The sequence below is a fragment of the Ruditapes philippinarum genome, unplaced genomic scaffold (genome assembly GCF_026571515.1).
Source record: "Ruditapes philippinarum isolate M1 unplaced genomic scaffold, ASM2657151v2 ctg6162_1_1_1_1, whole genome shotgun sequence".
Classification (NCBI taxonomy): Eukaryota; Metazoa; Mollusca; class Bivalvia; order Venerida; family Veneridae; genus Ruditapes; species Ruditapes philippinarum.
Window position 1 is genome coordinate 850 of NW_026854380.1, and position 24,395 is coordinate 25,244.

The 24,395-nt window shown below is 31.2% G+C and overlaps 2 protein-coding genes and 1 long non-coding RNA gene across 3 annotated transcripts; 2 read left to right on the forward strand and 1 right to left on the reverse strand.

Annotated features, from left to right (window-relative positions):
• Positions 1–689: 689 nt before the first annotated feature.
• Positions 690–2,523, reverse strand: LOC132740011 (uncharacterized; the record flags this gene model as incomplete). The annotated part of the gene is given in 3 exon segments (XM_060727864.1): positions 690–825; positions 1,512–1,679; positions 2,076–2,523. Coding segments are annotated over 3 exon segments (404 nt in total), but the record flags the coding sequence as incomplete, so codon positions are not given.
• A 5,177-nt stretch (positions 2,524–7,700) lies between these two features.
• Positions 7,701–13,636, forward strand: LOC132740012 (uncharacterized). Its single transcript, XR_009627090.1, has 4 exons — positions 7,701–7,714; positions 9,449–9,523; positions 10,858–11,091; positions 12,677–13,636. It is a non-coding gene; the product is annotated as an uncharacterized LOC132740012 (long non-coding RNA).
• A 6-nt stretch (positions 13,637–13,642) lies between these two features.
• On the forward strand, positions 13,643–22,728 carry LOC132740015 (uncharacterized; the record flags this gene model as incomplete). The annotated part of the gene is made up of 6 exons (XM_060727867.1): positions 13,643–14,119; positions 17,322–17,633; positions 18,202–18,324; positions 20,827–20,978; positions 21,493–21,606; positions 22,089–22,728. Coding segments are annotated over 5 exons (1,146 nt in total), but the record flags the coding sequence as incomplete, so codon positions are not given.
• Positions 22,729–24,395: the final 1,667 nt, after the last annotated feature.

Consider the following 24,395-nt stretch of genomic DNA (forward strand, 5'->3'; position numbering starts at 1 on the left):
ACATGGGGAAAATCTTAAAAAAGTAGTTTCGTCATTGAAAAGTTTGAAATTATATTTTGATAATTTTCACTGTGAAATTATCAAATATAATTTTCACGGATAAATCAGTAATCCACTGAAAAGCATAAAATAAAAAAATGCAATCTATTGTTACAAAATTTGCACCGTAAATTATGACATGCTTATGCCTTAATATTCAAGATATAAAAAATCATTGGTAAAACAGTTTTCTTACTCTTAAACCTGGGACAACAACAACAATAAGAATTGCGTAATGTTTCTATTTATAGAAATTGCGTCATTGTTGCTATTTTTAGAAATTGCGTCATTGTTGCTATTTTTAGAAATTGGGTCATTGTTGCTTTATTTAGAAATTGCGTCATTGTTGCTATTTTTAGAAATTGCGTCATTGTTTCTATTTTTAGAAATTGCGTCATTGTTTCTATTTTTAGAAATTGCGTCATGTTGCTATTTTTAGAAATTGCGTAATGTTGCTATTTATAGAAATTGCGTAATGTTTCTATTCATATATATATACAAAATATATAAACAAAACTAATGTGACAAGACAGACCAACTAAATTTATAAAAAGGAAACGTTAAGATATGTTCAAGCCTTTCTCTGTTTGCGTATAGAAAAAGTAAAAAGTCGAGCGTTGCCCCCGCCCGGCGGTGGCTCTTGTTAACTTCGGTTGGCAGTTTGATAAAACATCTTTGACACGTTTGTATCATTCCATTGAGAAGCGGGTACTTTGGGAATTTCTCTTTCATATATGTTTGTATGTTGCACGGAGTCATAATTTTCGTCAAGGTACCTCTTTAACTCTGGAAAAATAAACAAAATAAAAGACCAATTAAAGCATAATCCAGCGTTAGATTTTACTCCGCGCGTGATTATACTAAATACGTAAATACATTGCTTGCAAGGAATTACCACAGTAACAAATGACATATTTATCTATCTTGTAACTTTGTCCATTTGTAAAAGCTTTAAAATCGGGTTCGATAATAAAATACCATTACAATGCTTGACTTTGCAAAACAGTTTAATAATGATAAGTTTGATTTAAGTCACTTTTCTTTTTAAAACAAATAATATATACCAGATGCAAGAGGTTGTCTTAAAATAGCGTCTTATTTTTAAAGGTCCATTATGCCTCATAAATGCTATAATTTTTATTTCTAAAAAACTTTTTATTTTTGGTATCTCGTTACAGTTTCCAAACAAATACTCATTTGCCAAATAGATGGACTATCGTTTACTTCTTTTTCTTTGTTGGCAATTGGTATACTCAAAGTGAATGAATATTTTGTATGGAAGTCAAAATACTACTTTGCCTACATTTTGCTATCCTTTAAATCCATTAATTATTAAAATATTAATTAAACACATGTTTGACATTTCCAATTAATAAAAAATATGGATTTCTAAGGCATTATATGCCTCACTTTCCAAATACCTGTAGTTATGAATATAAGTAATTATACAATTTGTTTCAAAATTAATTTACCATATGCAGAGTGATTCCGTATTTCAGCTTTAAAACTATTATGTCCATTTGCACGTCTTTTGCGCTGTCTAACTTGACCACGATTTTGTGGCATCGACCTCGGCCGCTGGCCCTGTGGTGGTAAAGCGCTCTTACTTCGCCTTTTCGTCTGTGAGGTCTTATCATCAACTGATAATATAAGGGAAATGAAGAATATGAATATCTAGATGGTGTTATGTTCCATTTGGAGTATCTCAATGATGGGAGGGAACCGAAAAGTTGAGTTCCAATAATGACATTACCTTGCCAGACAAATTATTGCTGTAATTTTCCCAAATTGTATAACATTAGCTGAAGTTTCCTTTCAAAAGTACCGTAAAGTTCTCCTAATTAAGCATTCGATACGCAATCTAGACAGGGCCAGATTACCCTCATGTCAAAGTAGATACGGTCTCAAGTGTGATAAACAAGCATAACAAGTTATTGTTTTCAATAGTTACAACTATAATACTCTCTCTGATTCAAGCAAAATTCAAATGAAGAAGAAGATATTAAAAGTTATGAGAATTATTTTTTTAATCTTACCTTTCCTACGATTTGCCGATTTTCTTTGCGAATCTTGTCCTCTATGTGTTTTGTTCATTCTTGGGTAAGCTTTGTAGTCGTTTCTAGATAATCTGTTCATAATTCACTGTAACAAGATTTTTAAATTCAATAAGTTTACCTCTCAATAAATATGTTTGATTAATTAGAAATATCCACTTTTTCAAAACTACAATTTGAGAATGGTAGGCGATTATGTTGTGACAGTGTCTTTTTCGAAACCTTTCAAGAGTTGCTGGGTTCAAGTCATACTGGAGTCATAACCATGTCTTGAGGAAGCAGACTTGAATATAGATCGAATTAATTGTGTTTAAGTTTATATCACAAAAGATATAAAATAAATTTGTTTTATTGAAATTAGATTTGTAACATTTTTAATCTATTTTATGATAGTTAAAGACACTATAAATTATAATAATAATAGTAATAATAACAAGATTGCATTTGAGAAAAATGCTATGCCACCGCATGGTTCAAATTTCATAGCTGTACATCAAAGGACAAGAAAGTAGGTCACATCATCAAAATCTAGGTCACATGATATCAAAGTTCAATTTTACAACTAAAACTGTGCACATGGTCAAAATGGTCGTTGCTGTACATCAAAGGACAGAAAGTAGGTCACTGTCCCTTGGGCAAGGCATTATTTTGACCCAAGGGTTTAATTCAAAACAATTTTGATACAGGTCCACCAAACAACATTTCAAGTCAAATATCTAAGCTATAGCTTTCTCCATTCAGAAAACATATGTTTTATTTTTCTGTTTTTACTATGTTTACACAATGAAGAAACACCTGCCCCCGGGGCAGGGCCAATTTTGACACCAGGGAAAAATTTGAACAACTTTGGTAGAAGGACCTATAAATGATATTATATATCAAACATCAAAGCTCTATGCCTTGTACCTTCAGACAAAAATATTTTTTATTTTTTCACTATATGTACATAATGAAAATCAATGACCCCCGGGGCGGAATCAATTTTGATCCCAGGGCTATAATTTGAACAATTTGCAAGAGGTTCACTACACAATGTTTCATGCAAAAATATCTTAACTCTAGCCTTTGTAAATTAGAGAAGATGATTTTTTAAGTTTTTACTATATACCGATAAGGAAAACATATGGCCCCCCGGGGGACTGGGCTAATTTTGACACAAAGAGGGAAAATTTGAATAACTATTGTAGAGTACCTTTAGATGATATTATTTAACAAATATTAAAGCTCTAAAGCCTTGTACCTTCAGACAATAAGATTTTTTTATTTTTTACTATATGTATATATTGAAATCAATGACCCCCAGGGCGGGGGCAATTTTGACCCAAGGGCTATAATTTGAACAATCTTGCTAGAGGTTTACTACACAATGTTTCATGCAAAATATCTAACCTCTAGCATTTGTCAATTGCTAGAAGAATTTTTTTTGAAGTTTTTACTATAGGTTTTTACTATATTATACATATAAAGAAAACCAATGACCCCCGGGGCGGGGCCGATTTTGACCCCAGGGCTATAATTTAAACAATCTGGGTAGAGGTCTATCAGACAATGCCTTTGCAAAATATCTAAGCTCTAGGCCTTTTGGGTCTTTAAAAGGAGGTGTTTTAAGTTTTTACTATATGTACATAATTATAGTGAAAATCAATGACCCCGGGGCGAGGCCGATTTTGACCCAAGGGCTATAATTTGAACAATCTTGGTAAGGGTCTACCAGACGATGCCTTATGTAAAATATCTAAGCTCTAATCCTTTTGGGTTTTTACAAGAAGGTATTTTAAGATTTTACTATATGTACATAGTGAAAATCAATGACCCCCGGGGCGGGGCCAATTTTGACCCCAGGGCTATAATTTGAACAATCTTGTTAGAGGTCTACCAGACAATGCCTTATGCAAAATATCTAAGCTCTAGGCCTTTTGGGTCTTTACAAGAAGATTTTTTAAATTTATTCTTATAATTCCTTTTAGTTGCCATGGCAACCAGATTTCTGCATGGAATGAAATTCTTTGAACAACTTTGGAAGCCATTCACCCAAGGAACAGTCCTGCCAAGTTTGGTTGAAATTGGTTTAGTGGTTTTTCACAAGAAGATTTTTTAAGTTCACTATATAATCTATATAACACACACACAAACACACACACAAACACACACACACACAGGTGAATCGCTATATGCCACCGCATCGCAGATGCTGCGGTGGCATAATAAAACGCATCTACATACCGTTACGTGTTAATATCTTATGTTGCGGAACGTCGTTTCTATGACACGTTAACTTATTTCAGAAATTTAAATTATGATTACGTCATAACGTTGCTGACGTGATAAAAGTATAACAGACCGGGTCTTACATTTAAATTATCAATTAATCAAATTTCTTACTTGCACAAAATCATAGAAATTTAATTTGTATGAAAAGTATGTAGTAACAATTATTAGGTTAAGAGTTTATGGAGCAAAATATGAATATAGATTTTAAATTCGTACATACATGTTAAATACAAATTTCGTATTTAACGTTTCTTGAGAAACGATAAATTCAGAATCGCGATAGAAATGAATGGTAAAATACAAAAGCGCAAGTGGATAACCTTTGCCATCAATACCACTTTTAAAGAAAACTGACTCCTATTGGAGAAAAATAACCCGTAAAGTGCTATATTGAATATTGACCCAAAGCTTATCAATTTCAAATGATCTGTTAATGACTTGAAACTGCTGTTTTTGTCGCAATATAAGTACAACATTCTCTAACTATGTTATGTATTAGTCATAGAACTTCTATTTATTCGTGCACACTTGCTGATTAACTTTGTTATTTCACTGTTTCGTATGTTTTATGATAAAATTAAATTGTCGTTTGGTTAAAACAAAAGCTTATTCAAAGTTTTGTCTTCTTCATTTAAAAATACAAATCATATCCCCGATTTGTATCATAGAATTAACCAAATCTAATTTATTATTATGATTTTTAGAAGTAAAAGTCACACTTCATAACTAATGTGTTTTGAACAAACGATTATAATAATTAATTAAAATTTCAGCACAAAATGAAACTTAAACTAAATTCTTAAACAAGTATCTTTCCCATGCCTTTTATTGGCATTCTTCGCCACAGAGCTATAAAGTCATCTTTTCTATATTTGTTAAAAGCTATTTTATATACATGTAGTTTTCTACCGTTTACCCAATGAACTAACTCGGAATTCTCTAAGAACTTCTATTATATTTCTATCTATCTCTGGTCTCTGGATACTGCCAACTCCCCTTACGAGTGCTATAGGCAGGGATTTAGTGCACGTTGGATTGTTAGTAAAAGGTAAAAAAGAAAAGTCCAAACATTAACGTGCTTGGAACGTGAGACTGAAAATGTATTCTAGTCATGGTTAAATTTAATAATAAATGTGAAACAAGATGATAAGAGATAAAATAGTTTAAAAACACTGGGAGTAAGACTAGCACAGCTAACCCACTACTGCCTGTTTGAACTGACTCAAATTGGGCAGGGTGGCAATGTTACTGGAAGTTTATTCCATAGTATAATGCTATGAGGGGAGAAAGAGTACTTAATTATGGTAGTCGAAGGATACCTGTATTTTGCGTAGGGATAAGGGATGCATATGTCTGGTTAATCTATGTGGGGTTTTAACATATGGTGGGAGATTAATTCCAACTAGGTTATGCTATATATATCTTATAAAACATTATCAGTCTACAGTCCAGAATCTGCGAAGTTCAAGGGATCGCCAGCCCAGTTCTTCCTGCATGGCTGTGACGCTAGAGTGAGGGGAGTAATCCCTTTTAACCCATCTTATTGCACGTCTCTGGATCATCTCAACTTTGTCAATATTGGTTTTAGTGTAAGGAGACCAAATAGTACTGTTGAAGCATATTCAACCTGTGGCCGGACCAGGGACTTGTATATGCTAGTTCTTTCACTTTCTCATTTTTAGTAATAACATTTCTTTTAATAAAGCCAAGGGATCTTCTCCCCATAAGCAACGTCATTTCTATATGATTAATGAACCACCCTGACCAACTTTTACACCATTTTGTCCTAAATTTATTTGTGAATGTCTTCTTCTCTATTAGGCCTAACATTTTAATGCTGACTATCTAGAATACTTCTCAATGCTGGACTTTTTTAATTTTCTTTTACTAACGGTCGCATGGGTCGACGTGCACTTATTTCCTGTCAATAACACTCGCCAGAGGGTTTGGCAGGACCGAAAAATTTGGGTGAATTATGTCATAACCAGAAACTCAAAGTAAGAAATAATCAGTTTTAATAGAGCAGGCAGACACGTTATTAATTCACAAAGGCATAACATGAATAATACACAAAATGATTATCCTAAATAATTCATACTAGTTACGACAATTCTATTACAACAGAAGTCACATGATGAACAAGCAATTATCATAGTATTGCAAGCAATCCATAAGTCCCCTACCGGTTAGAACCCCAGCAACATTCTGATTTCAATTTTACCAGTGAATGAATGACATGAATGAACTTAAATCTTTTGAGTTATAAGTTTGTCTATTTCACAGTAATGTGTTAAGTTTCCCTGCCTAGTAAGGCAATTATGTTCATACAACCTTGTCATATTATTACGATGTGGGATTTTAAAGTAAATCCTATAAGGAATGAAGAAGTTGGAGTAAAAAATACCAATTTCTCGAAAAAAATCTAAGTTCAAGGGGGACGTAATTCTGGAAATAGTCTTGCTAGAGTTTTTAACCTTCTCAAAAATGTTGAGCGATAATAAGAAACATATATATGAAGTTTGAAGTAGATACATTAGGAAATAAAGAAGTTATTTAAAAAAGACAACTTTTTTTTTCATAAAATTCTAAGTTCAAGGGAGGTAATACTGATAATTTTTGTGCTAGAGTTGAAAACCTTGTCACATATGATGTGGTTGATGACCAGAAACTTATATTTAAAGTTTGAAGTAAACACCTTAAGAAATAAAGAACTTATAAAGAAAAAGCTGAAAAAATTAAATCAGAAATCTTGAAATCCAGGCCATTTGTTGCCATAGCAACCAGAAATTTCAACATAGGAAGAAAAGAAAAAGATGTGCATAATCTGCAGACTGCCATCTACCCATATTTCATGTTTCATAAAAATATTTTCAGTACTTTTTGAGTTATCACTGGATCCAGTTTATGTGTTAAATTTGTCATATTTTCAGACTATTTGTTGCCATAGCAACCAGAATTTTCAACATAGGAAGAAAAGAAAAGGACGTGCATAATCTCCATACTGCCATCTATCCATATATCAAGTTTCATAAAAATATTTTCAGTACTTTTTGCGTTATTGCGGGATCCAGTTTTGTGGACTGACAGACGGAGGGACAGACGGACGGAGGGTAAACCTAAAGTCCCCTCCGGTTACACCGGTAGGGGACTAATAACATTACTTCATTGAATTAAGTAACAGTGACCATTAACAGCAAAATAAATAATATGAATACTACAAATCTGCCAGGTATATACTAGACTATACAATTATAACCGGATTCCGGCTAGCCGGAGTAGCCAGAACAGCTGGAGTAGACGAAAATGAGTTCCGGCTGTCCGGCTAACTTCACGCACATGTGAAAGTCTATGTATGTAAATTAAGTTATGAAATGTTTGGTATGGGAGAGAGATTTCTTTTAGCTCAACTTTTTTTGCAGTATTGTTACAGTTATTTAGCGTTGCTGTCGTCAAACTTTTTAGCTTGATCATAACTTTTTAAGTTCTTGGTGTGTTGTCTACATACTTTGCCACAACAGACCTTTGAGTAAATCAGACTTAACTTGACTTGATTCATAAATGACCTTAATTTTATAGGAAATTTTTGCTGATTTTTGCTATAACTTAATTACTTTTGAATGGATTGTCTTAAAACTTTAACATTAAAATCTTCTTATCATCTAGAATAGCCCTTCAGGTGAACCAGACAGAATTTCACCTTCACTCATAAATAGCTTATCGTTATTTACTTTTTTTGCTGTATTACTGGCTATAACTTTGTTATTATTAAATGGATTAACTTCATTTAAGAGAAAACATTCTTAAGTATAAGACCTTTATGTATATAAAACTGTAATTGACCATGACTGTGTGGTGTAATTATTGGATTTTCACTGATTTTTGCTATAATTGACTGTAACTTGGTAATTCATCAATGCAAGTCCTTCATACTTGGACAAAAGCAATAATTTTATTAATTATGTACATATTTGATTCATACTTCATACAGAACATCTCTTGTGACCAAACAGACATGTTGAATTATTTAGATATGACCTTTGCCTTTATATGACTTTGGACATTGAACAAAACAACAATTGATAGACATTGCAACAGTTTTCAACGGAGTGAGTGAATGATCTGAAATTTAGTACTAGAGTTATTTGTCTAGACATACATCTAGTTATACAAAAAAATCTTGAAAAAGTATTTTCAGTCCCTTCACATCAAAAAACCTCAGTGGAGTCCCTTTAATCTTTGGAAAAAGAAAACCTTATTTTTTTTCTTTAATGTTCTATTTAAATATTTGTTTGAACAAACTATTTGTTTGCTAATAGAAAAAGTACAAAAGTTTAGTGTTCCCCTGCCAACAAAATATTGGGTTATGTTGCTAATTTAAAATTACAAATTTACAGGTACAGGTCATGGAACAATTTTGTGACTTACAAAACAGTATAAGTTGGCAATTGCTAGTATTCACAATAACTGTTAAATTTGAGCAAACTTTTCATAATGCATATATGTATATATATATATACAATATGAACATAATTATTTGCAAAGTTTCATACTTGCTAAAGTCAAGGTGATACTTGAATATTAAAATTAATAAATTCATGGTTGTGTCTGATCATATTCATTGGATGTTTTTTTTTCAATTAATTGGGGAAACTAAGAATGTCAGAAAGTGGTTGTTAATGCTTATTTACTCTAAAGAAACATGCTTTCTTAGAGAAAGGATAATATTATGGTTCCTGTTCTTGGCCAATCTGAGCTTCTAGGGCATTAGATAAAAAACATTACTCAAACTTGCATTATTTGAACAGGACATCAATGCTATATTTAAACAAGAAGATGTTTCTTTGAGGTTCAAATGGTTGTGTTGTTAAATAGACATTTTTGTTTCAAAATTTTATTCAATGACAACAACAATCAATTGGCTCTGCAAGCATTTCCCTATCAATGAGCAAGCACAACATATTCTCGTAAGTAAGGAAATTTAAATGAAAACAATAAACATCTTATTCATTTCAAAAATCATATACACATATTTTTTTATTTATAAATATGAAACCAGAAATATTATTTTCAAATCTTTTTTTCAGGTGCGCTCATGTGTTGCTTGTCAAAGAACAGATCCTTTAAAGCCTGCAAAGAAACCTGAACTGCAACAAATAAAGGTATATTTTTGTACATGTATTAAAGGGTCCTATCATATTTGTATTTCTATAAGCCAAAAAATGTAACTGTTGGTGTATATTGTTATACACCTAGTTGTCCGCCATTTAGCAGGCTAAATTTGTGTCATTATTGCATTTTTTGAACTGGTGGAAGGAAATTGAAACTAGTTGTCAGAAATGTTAAATTTCTGACATTTTGAATAAATTTCAAAATAACGTGTCCACTCTCTATCTTTTGAACTGATAGAAAGAAATGAAAACTATTCAGCAGAAATATTACTTATAATGAGCTGTAAATTGGCCACACCCTGGGGATCACTTTATTGATAAAGACAAGTTTTTGTGTCTATTGAACCAATGGAAGGAAATTGGCTGAAATATTAACAATTATTAGAGAAAATGTACAGAGAGCAGGTTTGGCAGATCAGGATCACACTTGGTCTTAATGTGTAAGTTTCAAAATTCTACACTGGATAGAAACAAACCCTTGACAATGGTTTGATATTAGTTAAATCTAAATAAAAATGGTTTATAATGATTATAAAACAATTATACAGCTAATAAATACAATACATATAACAAAAAACAAATAACAATAAATACACAAATAATCCAGAATATTTAGAAATACAATAAATGACTTAATCTTGAAAGAATTTGTTGAATTTCACCGAAGTGGGCAGAGTCAAACTCATACTTATTTTAAGGGAATTCTGTCGCCATTTTGTTTGAAAAATCTGATAGAATAAAAAACAACTTTTTGTTAAATTTTGTTTTGAAATCTATTCTAGAATGATAGAAAATAGTCTAACTAAGAAAATGAATGTGAACACCAATATCTTCAATTCAGTCATTTAAATGCCATACTGACATTGAAAGAGTTGTTTACGTGACATCACAATGTAGCGCCAAACAGCAAAAACAGTGAAAAACAAGACCGCTATTTCAATGCCATTTCACATTTATTTCACCATAAATACTCTATTTCGCTTGAAAAAGTTAAATTAAATATTAATAAACTCACAAAAATTAATGTGAATTGTCAATATATTACTGCGCCCTGTACAATTGCAGTTGCGTAGCAAGCAAGGGGATTCGTAACAATATTTCTTTGATCTTAAAATTAAACAAAAAGGTTATTTTTTGGTTTGTGAGTCTTGAAGTACCAATATTAATATATAATTATATATATATATATATATGCAATTATTTTGAATACTTAAATGTTAAGGCTAATATACAACTTCAAGTGAGACAAAAACAGCAGTCAAACTTTAGACAGGGTTATTTTTTGTTCTCCAGATTGACTATGACTATGTACTTCATCTTTGTAGGTTTCCAGTCCATTTGAACTGGTTGGAGTGGATTTAATAGGACCCTTTACAACCACTAGTCAAGGCTTCAAATACATTTTTACTGCCACTGACTACAATACAAAATGGGTTGAAGCATTTCCCATTGCCTCCAAAAAAGCAACAGATGTAGCCAAGTGTTTTCAGAAGCTGTTTGCTAGGCATGGTGCTGTAAATGCGATTCTTACAGATCAGGGAAAAGAATTTCTGAACAATGTAAGTAAAACACAAAAGATTCAAGTTTGATGTTACATGTAATGTAAGAAATTAGTCAAATTACTGTTACCAGCAAGGCGTAACAAAAAAGTAAGCCACTTTTAAAGAACTTGGAACTATATCAACAAATTTTACTTAAATAGAGAAAAGTTGAATCATTAGTTATGCCTATTCCTCCTGAGATGTTGGAACTTTTTATTATCTGTTGTATAAACATTATTTCCTTACTATATAGGCAGAGAAACTTAACACATTACTATGATATAGGCAAACTAAAAACTCAAAAGTTCATTCATGTCATTCATTCAATGGCATAATTGAATGGCCAAATTGGCCCTTCAGAATATTGCTGTAGGGGACTTATGGATTGCTTGCAATACTATAATAATTGCTTGTTGATCCTGGAGATATCTTAATATTTGATAAATGTAACAAAAGATAACCTAAAGATGCCAGAAAATGTTGCCTTACATACCACATAAAGATCTATCCAGAACATTTTATAACATTTTTTTCTAAGAGTATCCATCAGTTTCTTAATTATTCTACTCTTATTAAATTTACAAAACTAGAAAATTTCTTATAAGTCTAGATATTTGTAAATAATTATTATTGCTAGATATAACTACATGACATCAGACTTGTACGAAATGAAGCAATACATAACATACTGGATATTGAAATGTAACAATATTGCATTGTATATATTATAGTCTGTCACTTTTTGCTTTGACAGTATAAGAAATGCCTTTCTTTGATCAAAAATGCCTAATTATTATAATTATTTCAAGTATATTATAGCTGCATACCTAAACATGAGCCAAAATATCAACTTAAGGGTAAACGTTTATAGATTTAAAGAAAATAAAACTATTCTTGATTTAATAAGTAATTATCATGTTATATGCAATTAAGGACTGATTTTTTAGTATCTATCAACATATTTCTATGGGGTGACTAATGTCTTATGCATATTCTGACCTTTTGGTGGTAATTTTAATTTTTTTGAAGATTTTTTTAGTGACATTAATTTTGCAATGTGTAAATTACTTTCTTTGTTTGATATTTTACTTCTTTATACATTTTATAATTTCTTGAAAATAGCATGAATCTGGGGCATGCTGCTTTTAACAAGCAGTTTCCCTTATGTAAGTTAACAACATGAGGGATTCTTGCCAAATCTGGATAGAATGATCTTAGTACAGGAGAACATACTTTTTATCTTGTAAACTTTTGGTCTATGCCTCAGTCTATGGAGTCTTTGAGACAGTACATTAAGTCTTTGTTAAAAGCATGGACATTACGACTTGTTGATGGATTGTTTTTCAGTACTTTCAACTCTTTTTACCGCTAAAGTGGCAAGGACTTTCAAAACAGTCTAAGATATGTAATATATAATAGGTATTTCCTGATTGATAATATTTGATGTCCTTGGCTTTGCATCATTAAAACTGTATTGTAAATATGCCATTATTTATGATTAAAAATATCAATTCATTTCATAATGCAAACATGTTTTATTCAGTTGAATGTTGTAGGATATTGTTTTCAAGCAGCATAAACAATACTGCATTTTTATTTGCAGCTAAATGAACAACTTTGTCAGGAGTGGAATATCAAGCATAAAGTGACAGCAGCATACCATCCACAAACAAATGGTCTAGATGAGAGGACCAACCAAACCTTGAAAGCGTAAGTTTATTATATATTTTATTTGTTTTAATATTTTCTATTCATCACTGATACAAAAAATTAACGCTTACTATTTTTAATTACTGTTCAATTAATTATTGTCATTATTTGTTTCTAAATCAATTTAGTAATTAAAACATGTATTATATTGTGAATATAAATTCTTATTTTAATTAAAAGAAAACTTTAAAAAAAAACACAAATGTTAACAGTAAGCTATTACAGTTGTAGTAAAAGCTTTCATCTGTAGTTGTGTCCCTTTGTTAATCAAACACCATTTACCTCATTTGATTTTTTCATTAAAGATTTTTTGTTTTTAAATGGTTTGGGTTTGTGTGGTTTATTAATTAAGGAATGTTTGCATGTTACCGTTATGTTGTGAACTTGAGATTTTTATAACAATTTGATGCCTGACTGATCGACATGTAAAATATGAGTGTCCTAATTACAATTGTTAATTGAAGTTAATTTCACATTGAAAAAGCATTTTTCATATACAGGGCCTTATAATTCTACATTAAAATATTATTAAAAAATCAAGGCCTAAGAGCATTATACTTATGTTAGCATTATAATGGGTCACATTTAACAGGCCTGCAGTATTTTCAAATTCAACTTCTTGTATTTTAACATCAGTCTTCTAACTAAAGTAATTCAATTTATGCCAGTATTCCTACTCCCATTTAAATTGATTTTATAGTGTTTATGTAACAGACTAAGTTATATGCCCGACAGCAGTGAATATGACATAACAGCTGTCAAAAAATCTAAACATTATCGAGTAAAGACTAGCTAAATACTGTATGTGTAGAAATATTAGCGGGCTTCAAATTTTCGCAATCTTCATTGTGACAGTCGAAGCAACACCAAGCAACGGTATACAGAAATTTCAGTTGGTGACAAAGTGTTAGTTCACAATACCAGGAAGGCCATCACGAAAAGAAAGGGCAACTTGGAACCAAATTATACCGGCCCCTACATAGTGACTAAGTTTGAGGGAAACCTGGCTAATTTAAAGACCGTCTCAGGTGATGAACTTAAAAAAAAATACAACGTTGATCAACTAAAGGTTTTCATCAGTCCAGAGACAGACGACCAGGATTTCACAACATCAACCGGACAAGAGCCTCAGCCGACATCTGGGTACAAGAGCAGTACACCATACATCAACCCAAAGGACCTGAAAACTAAAAGCTATCTTCAACAGATAAAAGCTCATGGGTCTCTAAAACAGCTGATTGAGATTGTCGCAAAAATGGACCTGTCAAAACCAACAAGCCTGTCAAATTTAAGTAGGATGCTGAAAGAATGCCCAATACAAAGTTTTGTGTCAGAGGTAAGATCATTGAATTACAGCATAAGTTAAAAAAGCAAGTTCAAAAAAACATTTGTATTTTCATGAATGATAATCTTCTGAAAACTTTGGCTTCAAGACTTAAAAAGAGTTTAAGGTATTACAACCCTAATGGGCACTATAAGGAACTAAAAAATTGACATCATAGGTCAGATATATACCTTAAAATACACCTGTATGCAATATTTAAACAAAGTTTACCATCAGGAAATCAAGTGATCGCCACTTTTCAGAACTCAAGCTAGGATATTATGAGGGCCCCTTTTTTAGAAATGAGGAACTTTTAAATTATCTGCATTAACATTCTAATGAAAAATGCTTTCCCATTAACTTTTGGTAAGAAACAAAATGTACCATTCAGCTAACAATCCACATAAGCAAAATTATGGTTTCTACTTTAAATTTATGAAATCTGTGTAAAAATGTTACCCTACCCCACCCATTTTTATCTTGTGTCTGACCATTTTCCTACTTACGGAGCCTAACTTAAAAAATCCTTAAAATTTACCCAAATGAGTGCCTTTTTTCTAAGTTTCCCTAAGTTTTAAAGAAGTATATTGGTTGATCTTGTAAAATATGAAATACTTTTACCGTCTAGTTTTGATTTTATTACACTTTGAAAACACTATATTTGTTACGAGATTTAGCATAATTTAGCCAATAAATACCTATATAAATTAAAAAATCAAAATCAAACACTTTTTTCTTTCCCAATTGGACATGCGAGATACATAAATAATGTGAAAAGAAAAAAAGAAAGAAAACTTCTGGGGATTGAACCCACGGCCATCATTTTCAATGTAGTTAACAGTAGTACTAGCCTATTTGAATACTCTTCAAAGCGGAGGTCATTCATTAGGATGGTTATACCTTAAAAATTTGGGGAAAAAGTCAACGACAGTCTGTTGCCTTCCAAACACTGTATACTATAATGGCTGAAAATTATTTTTTTTTCAGTTTTTATGCATTTGCCAAATTCAAATATGATCTGAGATTTTGCACACAAGTTATTTGTCTATACCTACATCAAATAGAGCATTAATCTGGAAAATTCTTATGATTTTAAAACCTCAGCAAAGTCCTTATATTTATCATATAGTCAGTTTTATTATGCATGCATATCTGTGAACTAAATAAATTTTGTGTTCATCATCTTTACTGTTTATAGTTCACTACATGCGGTAAGAGTATTGTGATTTTATTTTTATAATAACTACCTGTTTTTTATTTAACTGATAGATTCAAATGTCAATGTCAAAAAGTGAATTTTATTGTTAAATGTAAAATTCTCGTTACTGTACAACATTTCTACTCCTTGACACCTCAAACCCTAGACATCTCAATCCCTGACACTTTGACCCCTTAAATTGGCTACCTTTATTTATATTTATTTTTCAAGTCAAGAATCTTAAATAAAAATAGACACACATGCATTACATTTAAGAACTAAATGTTTAATGTATACATAATATCATAAATTTCGGTTATAAATATACATTGGATATGTTGCTTTATAATTTTTGTTGTTTTTTTTTCTTATTAATTAAAATGAATTTCTATTAGTCGTTTTTAATGAGATAATAGCAACTGCCAACTACAAACAGGTCAATTCAATTATAATCTTGCAAAAGAAGGAAACTATCAATAAAACATTCCTTTTGTTTCACACGGAAGAATATCTAAATTTTCATAAATTTATAGAATTTGTAATTATGTTTAAACATGCAATGCAACAACTAGCATTATTGTCTTTATTATTGTCTTGCACCTAACTTTTTAGGAAAATTCAAAATATTTGCCTTCAATTTATTCTCTGATTACTGGCATTCTACAAGGATTAAATGTATTACTTACTGGGGGTTGAGAAGTCATGTAAAAAAGGGGTTTAAGAGTCAAGGGTCTAGAAGTCATCCTTATAATTATGCCAAGGAGATGGGTTAAAGTGCCTTAATTGCCTCATTATTACTTGTTCAAAAAAACTATCATAACTAGTAAATAAATTTTATCTTCATATAAAGGGAAAAAAACATTGAAAAATTATTGCAAAAAAAAAAAAAATAGGAAATGCTTATTGGCCATGGAATTATTATCCCCTTTCAAGGGGTAGGAAAAAAGTAATATTTTGGCATAGTTCAAATTATTTTTTGTTTTTTGTGTCGCCTCTACGGAGTAGTGGTGACATATTGTGATCACTTTTCTGTCGTCTGTCTGTCCATCTGTCTGTCTGTCACAAAACTTGTCCGGACTACTCCTATAAACTACTTGTGCAATTTCATCCAAACTTTACAGGAATGATCTGTACCAAGTCTAGTTGTGCATATTGTCAGCATTTTCCGGTTCAATGATTTTTTGTCAGAGTTATGGCCCTTTAATAATTTCTATTTTTAAAGTTTATCCAGACTACTTCTCTTATACCACTAATGCAATTTCAATGAAACTTTACAGGATTGATCTGTAGCTCAAGTCCTTGCACATATTGCACGGGTTTTCCAGTTGAATGATTTTTGGCCGAGTTATGGCCGTTTGATAAAAAGGTGTTTTTTTCTGTGTGTTGCCAGATACACAAAAGCTTGTCTGGACTACTCCTCATGAACTACTGGTGCAATTTTATCCAAACTTTACAGGAATGATCAGTACCTAGTCTAGTTGTGCACTGTCCGTCTGTCAGTCCGTCTGTCACAAAACTTGTCCCAACATGAAATTGGCCATCATGAGGCGACACATGTGATCACTGATTGCTCTTGTACTTAGAATATAATAATTTTTCATGAAAGCACTCAAGATAATCTTGTCAAATAAAATTTCATATAAAAATGTTCAGTACTTTTAACAGTTGATAGTCATTAGTGTCATACATGTATTCTGAAACTATAGTTGCTTAAGTTCACGGAAGTAACAGAAATGCTTAATTAAAAAAGATAATCATTGGATAATTTAATTTTTTATAAATATACAGACAATCACAGGACAAGTATTTTATTCAATTGCATTTTGATGGTCAAAGGGAATTTTTACTTGTTTCAGACCAGATATAAAATATATTTAGACTGTTACTAATACTGCTGTGTGTCAAAAGACAATTCCACCTTATTAAACATTCAAGTCAACCACTGTTTATATCATTGGTGATAAATATTTGGAAATTTCTATTCTAACAGCTGTCTGTTTCTCCTCTTTCAAACAGGTTGCCAGAGACTTTGAAGAAGAGATGGACCTATTCGCTGCGCAGATACTTCCAGAACTAAGACACTTAGAAACTACTATATCAGAAAAGACAACAATGACTTTGATTTTGTCAGCTGTATGCTGCAGAGCCATGGAGCTATTTGAACCTGTGGCAACAATTGCCAAGACACTGGTATCTCGACCAAACCATTTGATGCCATTGCCAGACCAGACTGTTCATCTGCCGAAATCCAGGCTCTGTGTAGGTGGTGAGTGCATTGAAGAGGAGGATCTCAAGACACTGGATGATGGACAATGGCTAAATGATAAGGTACTTTAAATCACTGTTGACTCATGTTTTATAGCAACACTTGATAATGATTCAGCTTAACAGAATAATACCCAAGGCCGCTTGTGCAGACCATAATAGCTAGCTTGAGGGTAACAGTTCAAGGCAGTACTAGGCTCTGCTCTAATATTAGGTCATTCTTTCTTTTAATCAATCAAAAGCTCAAAAACAAGTACAGCAATAATGTTTGATTAAAGCTACTTTTATACATATATTTAGACAAGCATAGGTACATTTTTGCAGAGATGAAAATCAATTGCAAATGATAAAAGAAGCATTAATAAATATATATATATATATATATATGGTGACATATTGGGATCACTTTTCTGTCGTCTGTCTGTCTGTCACAAAACTTGTCTGGACTATATATATATATATTTGTCTTTTGATTGTTTGGTGAAATAAAGTCAAGTAGAAATAAAGGTTATGAGAACCATTTACAGGGAGTTATCTCCCTTTCAAGTACAAATAGCATTTTAAACCTGAAACAAGGCAATATCAGTGGAATATTTGTTTAATATTATGTTTATTTACATATCATTTGCAGATAATAAATGCATTTCTTGGATTGCTCAAAACACAGATGAATGTAACTGACATATTTGTGTTCCCATCCTACACAGCGGTTTTGTGGGAGAATGGCAACCTTGGCCATTGGCTATTTAAAAAGGTAAATAATAAACCCTTTTGAATATTAATATAATTTCATTGTCCAGACATAAGCTGTAAGTCCAGAAGCTTGTTACATAAATACAAATCTTGGTCATAATAATTTTAACAAGAGCTGCCACAGGAGACAGCAAAGCTCGACTAATGAAATACAGGACGCAGTAAGGAGGACAAAACTATGAAAGGAAAATCAATTATGTATAATTATGTATTAAGTTATAGTAAAAAAATAATATTTGTTAACATAAATTCCAAGATCAAGGGGAATAATGCTAGAAATAGTCATGCTAGAGTTATGGACCTTGTCACACAACATTTGTGTAATGATAAGAAACATATATTTGAAGTTTGAAGCAGATACCTTAAAAAGAAAAGAAGCTATTATATTTCTTAAAGAAAATCCTAAGTTCAAAGAGAGATAAATCTGTAAATATTGCATCAAGAATTATGAACAATGTCACATAAAATGTAATTGTTGATAAGGAATAAGTATTTGAAATTTGAGGTAGATACCTTTAAAAATAAAAAAGTTATAATAAAAAATAACATTTTTCTAGTAAAAAAATCTAAGTTTATGGGGAGATAATTCTTGTAATATTGGTGCTAGAGTTATGAACCTTGTCACATAAGATGTGGATGATGATAACGTAAACATATTTGAAGTATGAAGTTGATCCCTTTAGAAATAAATAAATAACAGTAAAAAAAATATTTTTTATGGAAAATTCTAAGTTCAAAGGGAGATAAATCTGAAAATATTGGTGCTAGAGTTATGAACCTTGTCACATAAGATGGGGATGATGATAACGTAAATACATTTGAAGTATGAGGTTGATCCCTTAAGAAATAAAGAAGAAACAGTAAGAAATAGTACTTTTTGAGGAAAATTCTAAGTTCAAGGGGAGATAAATCTGAAACTATTGGTGCTAGAGTTATGAACCTTGTCACATAAGATGGGGATGATGATAAGGTACATATATTTGAAGTATGAGGTTGATCCCTTAAGAAATAAGGAAGTAACAGTAAAAAATAGTATTTTTTAAGGAAAATTCTAAGTTCAAGGGGAGATAAATCTGAAAATATTGGTGCTAGAGTTATGAACCTTGTCACATATGATGTGGTTGATGATAAGGAAGATATATTTGAAGTTTGAAGTTGATACCTTAAGAAATGACAAAGTTATAGTGAAAAATATTTTACTGCACCAAAACTTTAATCTAAAATCTGGACGCGGACGCCGACGCCGGGGCGAGTAGGACAGCTCTCCATATACTTCGTATAGTCGAGCTAAAAATGGTCAGTTTTATTCAGAAGAAAAAAAGTAATTCTAGGTTCATGTTGTCAGGTCATCTTAAAAACTGTTTTTTAATGCTTCATGGATTACCTTCATACTTGGACACAGCAACAATTAGGACAAGCCATTCAAGCTGTCTAGACTGAACTTGACCTTCACTCCATAATTGAACTTTGATACTTGATACTTGTTAAAGGATTGTCTTCCAACTCAGACATACCATTAAATACTTTTGAAGACCAATAATTTCAATTTGCTATGATTATTTTTATTTGTGAATGGATTGTCTTCAAATATAGATGCAACAATCCTGAGGAGAAGGTTTTTATAAAGACCCAATTGATAATAGCTTTCATCAATGACAGTAAAGGTCAAATTATTGAATTTTGCTTATTATTTGCTATGATTGGCTAAAACTTTGTTATTTTTGAATTAAATGTCTCTATAATTGAGCAAATCTATCTGGATGGCAAAACCTAAAAGAAGATTAAGCCAAATTTAAAACTGACTTGTAAAGGACAAACATATGACCTTGACCTTGTGTTGAGCTTTACCATCAAGGACAAATTATTGAAATGTACTAACTTATCATATATGGCTTTGGTTCATTCTTGGACAGAACAACACTTGATGCGAACTGATATTTAATTAAATTTTGATCTTGACCTCTACATGACCTTGACTGACTATGAATCAAGATTGAATATAAAAGTTGATTTACTATTTGTTAAAGACTATTAAAGACTGTTATATTCACTAGAAGTGCTATTACTGCAGTATTAAATCTTCAGTGAGTTTTTCATACTTATTTAGTGTTGTCCCTGTGGTGATGGCTCTTGTTTTACCTTAAGTTATCTGAGATTTTTACCATAACATACTATAACATACCCCATCTTTAAGAAGGGGCTGTATAGTAAAAAAAATAGTGATTTACAGGCCTCATGCTGACTGTAACTATATCTGGTCAACAAGTTAAACTAAAAATCTTCAATAAATAAGTTTAAATTTACCAAAAAATATAATTTACCTTTAACATGGATGTAAAAATTTAATACTGATACAGAAACTTCTGGATTTCTCTAGTCACTGTTTATAATTACCTTATCAATATAGAAGTATAGCCTAATCCGTATAAAAATATGGTTGGATAAACAAATAAATGAAATTTTGAACATAATAAAATGTTTATGCTTTACTTAAATATTTCAGGTACAGTTTCTGAAGTTCAAGCATCTTATCTTACCGATAAATGTCAATGGAAATCATTGGGTTTTACTGGGGTTTTACACAAGGGACAGAACTGTAACAATACTGGATTCTATGAATGGCAAAAATGCAGAGAAATTCATCAGTTTATGGAGGTATGTACAGCTCAACTTCTTCCAAACAGATATTCAATTGATTTTTGTTTATAAACAACCTTTTTGCTGAACAAGAAGGCATGCAGATCTTAAAGAAGGAAAACTTTTTGAATGACATTTCCATGACCACTTTAGAAGATACCTTACAGCCAGCATTGGATTAGTTATCAGAGATAGCTAGTTCAATCCTCTTGAGAGTGTAAATTTTCTCCACCACATGACATTCGATTTAATAAATGGCTCTCTGTCATTTGGGAGTAGTAAAGACAGTAAACAGTAATAGTTTACATATCCAGGAGGACTGGTAGGGTAGGTCAACCTCCAAGATATGACAAAATATGTAACAAAAAGAACTTAAGAACTTAGAAATTAAAGTATGTTATATCTTGCTGATAAAGTAACAGGTACTGAAAGAAATTATTGGCTGACCTACTAATCATAGAAAGCAAAGTTATATTTTTGTTGAATTAGTCAAAAAGTTATGTATTTCATACATTTTTCCTTTATCTTTCAGAAAGCATATGGAGATTAGGGATTCCTGCCCAGAGGTACACGAAAAACTGGGACAATTGATTCAGTTTCAAATAAACAGATAGATGGCCATTCCTGTGGTGTCTTTGTACTTATGGTAATTAAATTATACGTAGAAACATTATAAATGAAGTGATTTACACAAAATCTATTCAGTGTCTCGTCTTGTATTATGTTTTATTTGTCTGAAAGGTATATGCTTAAAACTAAAAATATTTATTGACCACCACAGGCAGATCAATCAATCAGCCAAGCGCTTTTGCAGAATTATCACCCCTTTCTTTATGTTGGTTTAATTGAACTATCTAACTTTTAAATTATTTACATTGTCAAATAGTTTTAAAATTATTAACATTTCTGATACAAGTAAATCAAATCAATTCGATAATTTGAGCTGAAAATTGTATGCTTTAAAATAATTGAATTAAAAGCTATATTTTTAAATTGTTGGGAATTGTGGGGAATGTCAGGTTCAACAAATAGCTTGATGGATGTTTAATCTTAATGAGAGTATTTCTTAGTGCACATACATTTTGCTCTTGGATATCTATTATCTAAAATATTTTTCTTAAATTTTAGAATGCAGAGTGCATTGCACATAACCTGCCACCTAAGATAATGCGTCAGGTACATTGCCTAAATTATAGGAAATATGTACGATCTGCCCTAATACTTAAAGGAGTATCGAAAGATGACAGGAGATGTGACCAGCCCGACTGCAAGGGAAAAAAGGGAGTCTTGCGTTTGATACAGTGCTGTGTTTGTGGACGGTGGTTCCACACAAAATGTTGTGGAGTCACAACAAAATCAGCCATCGAAGACGATTTTGAGTGTGTGTTTTGTTTGGCTGCATATAATTAAAGCTGCATGCCTCCAGATGAGCCAAAATATTTCAAGAAAATAAACCTTAAGAAAAATGTTCTTAGATTTTAAGAATAGTAAAAGTATTCACAATTCAAGAAATAGTTTACATGCTGTATGCAATTAATGACTAATTTTGAATTATTTTTTATCTTATACTGCGTTACTAACGCAATAAGGACTATTTTTTCATATTTTGTTAATTTGAAGTGCTGATTGAAATATGAACATTATTTTCTTTGTTCACTTTACAATATTTTACATTTAAATACATTTTCAAAATGTTCTCTAAAAGTAGCTTGAATCTGGAGGCGTGGTGCTTTACATACAGAGGAGACTTTGTATTTAAGTTTATTATTGACAGACAATAATTAGGTATATAAAAATGTTAATGTGTTTTACTTAATGTTTGTGAAGTGTCATATTCAATTGATTTTTAAACATTTTTGGCTCCCTATCATAATTGATGACATGAAGATTAGATAATTGGTTTAAGAACTTAAACTATGGATAACATTAAATTATTTATTATTATTAAATATTTTATCATGGAACTCATATGATTTTGTTCAGAAACTTCACTTCAATACAAATCAGTATGGTTAATGTTACTGAGAATATGAAATTAAAAACTATGGCTCCATAGATATTTAAATTCCGAACTACTTTAATCATTACTATATACATGTATACTGCAATACTTTGGTTAAATGTCATGGTTAGATCATTTGGTAATTATTATAATATATATCTAGATTTTATACCATTACATAAGGGGCACATTCGATAACTTATAAAAGATCAATTTCTCAAAAAAAGTCAACTTTCCAAGTTAATCACTTAAAAATTGGAATACTGGTCCACCGACAGGTCATGTTAACTATGGATCCAATGAAAAATCCACTCTTGTCTAGGTCAGTGTCACTGGCTATTTGCCTCACTGACTTTTAATTTCATATTTGGTATGAGGTATGATTCATCGGATGGTTCTCAAATTTTTGGAGGCCTATTGATTACCTTCTTAAACTAGCCATCCAACTAGAAACTTTGGTTTCCTTTATTTGTCTTTAATAGTTATAATAGTTGTATAAAAGTTGTCTTTAATAGTAACATCCTTGTGTTGTCATGAAAATTAGGCTGTTTAAGGGTCAAGGTATTACATACAATATTTTTTACTCTTTTAGCTACATTTTTATAAATGATGGACACTGAAATACAATAATTAACAAATATGCAGATTCAAGGGTAATCCAGGATCTGAAACCATATACTCTTTCTGGTTAATAGGCGAAATATATTGGTAATCCTCAGTTGTTTTTTTTTTTTTTTTTCATTTATCATGTTCTTTCATATATGAATTACAAACATTCCAGTTAACATACTGTTGTTACATATATCGCATAAAATGCTGCACATGAGTGTAATAAAGCCTTTTATACTAAAAAAGATATAACACTAGACATTATTACACTATTGTAATAACACTTTGATGTGACGTCATTTGTGTAAACATAGCGTTAAGGCGCACTAATGTTAGCGTTACATTATAGGAGTGTCAAATGAAAATGACTATTGTTAACAGTTTACCGTTCTTATTTTATATATGTGATAAATAGAATATTATATTTGTGTAGATCAAATACTAAATTTATTGAACTCATTGAATATAACAATATTATGCTCACCAGATGCTTGCATAATATGATTTTATTCAACTCGTTCAATAAATTTAGTTATAAACCAACACTCATTCAATATCCTCTATGTATTCAACATAATATATTCCATTTTAATAATTATTCAATTCTAAAACAGTAATGTAAACACACACACTAATGCACACACACACATGCACGCACTCACACACACACACATATACACATACATACACAAGCACTCACACATGCTCTCTCATGCTTAAAAATCTTTTTGTCCCCTTTTTTGTATAGTGATGAATACAAATGTTATTAGTTTTCTTTACAGATAGGTTTTTTAGCATTATTAGGTTTTTTTAGCATTATTTTA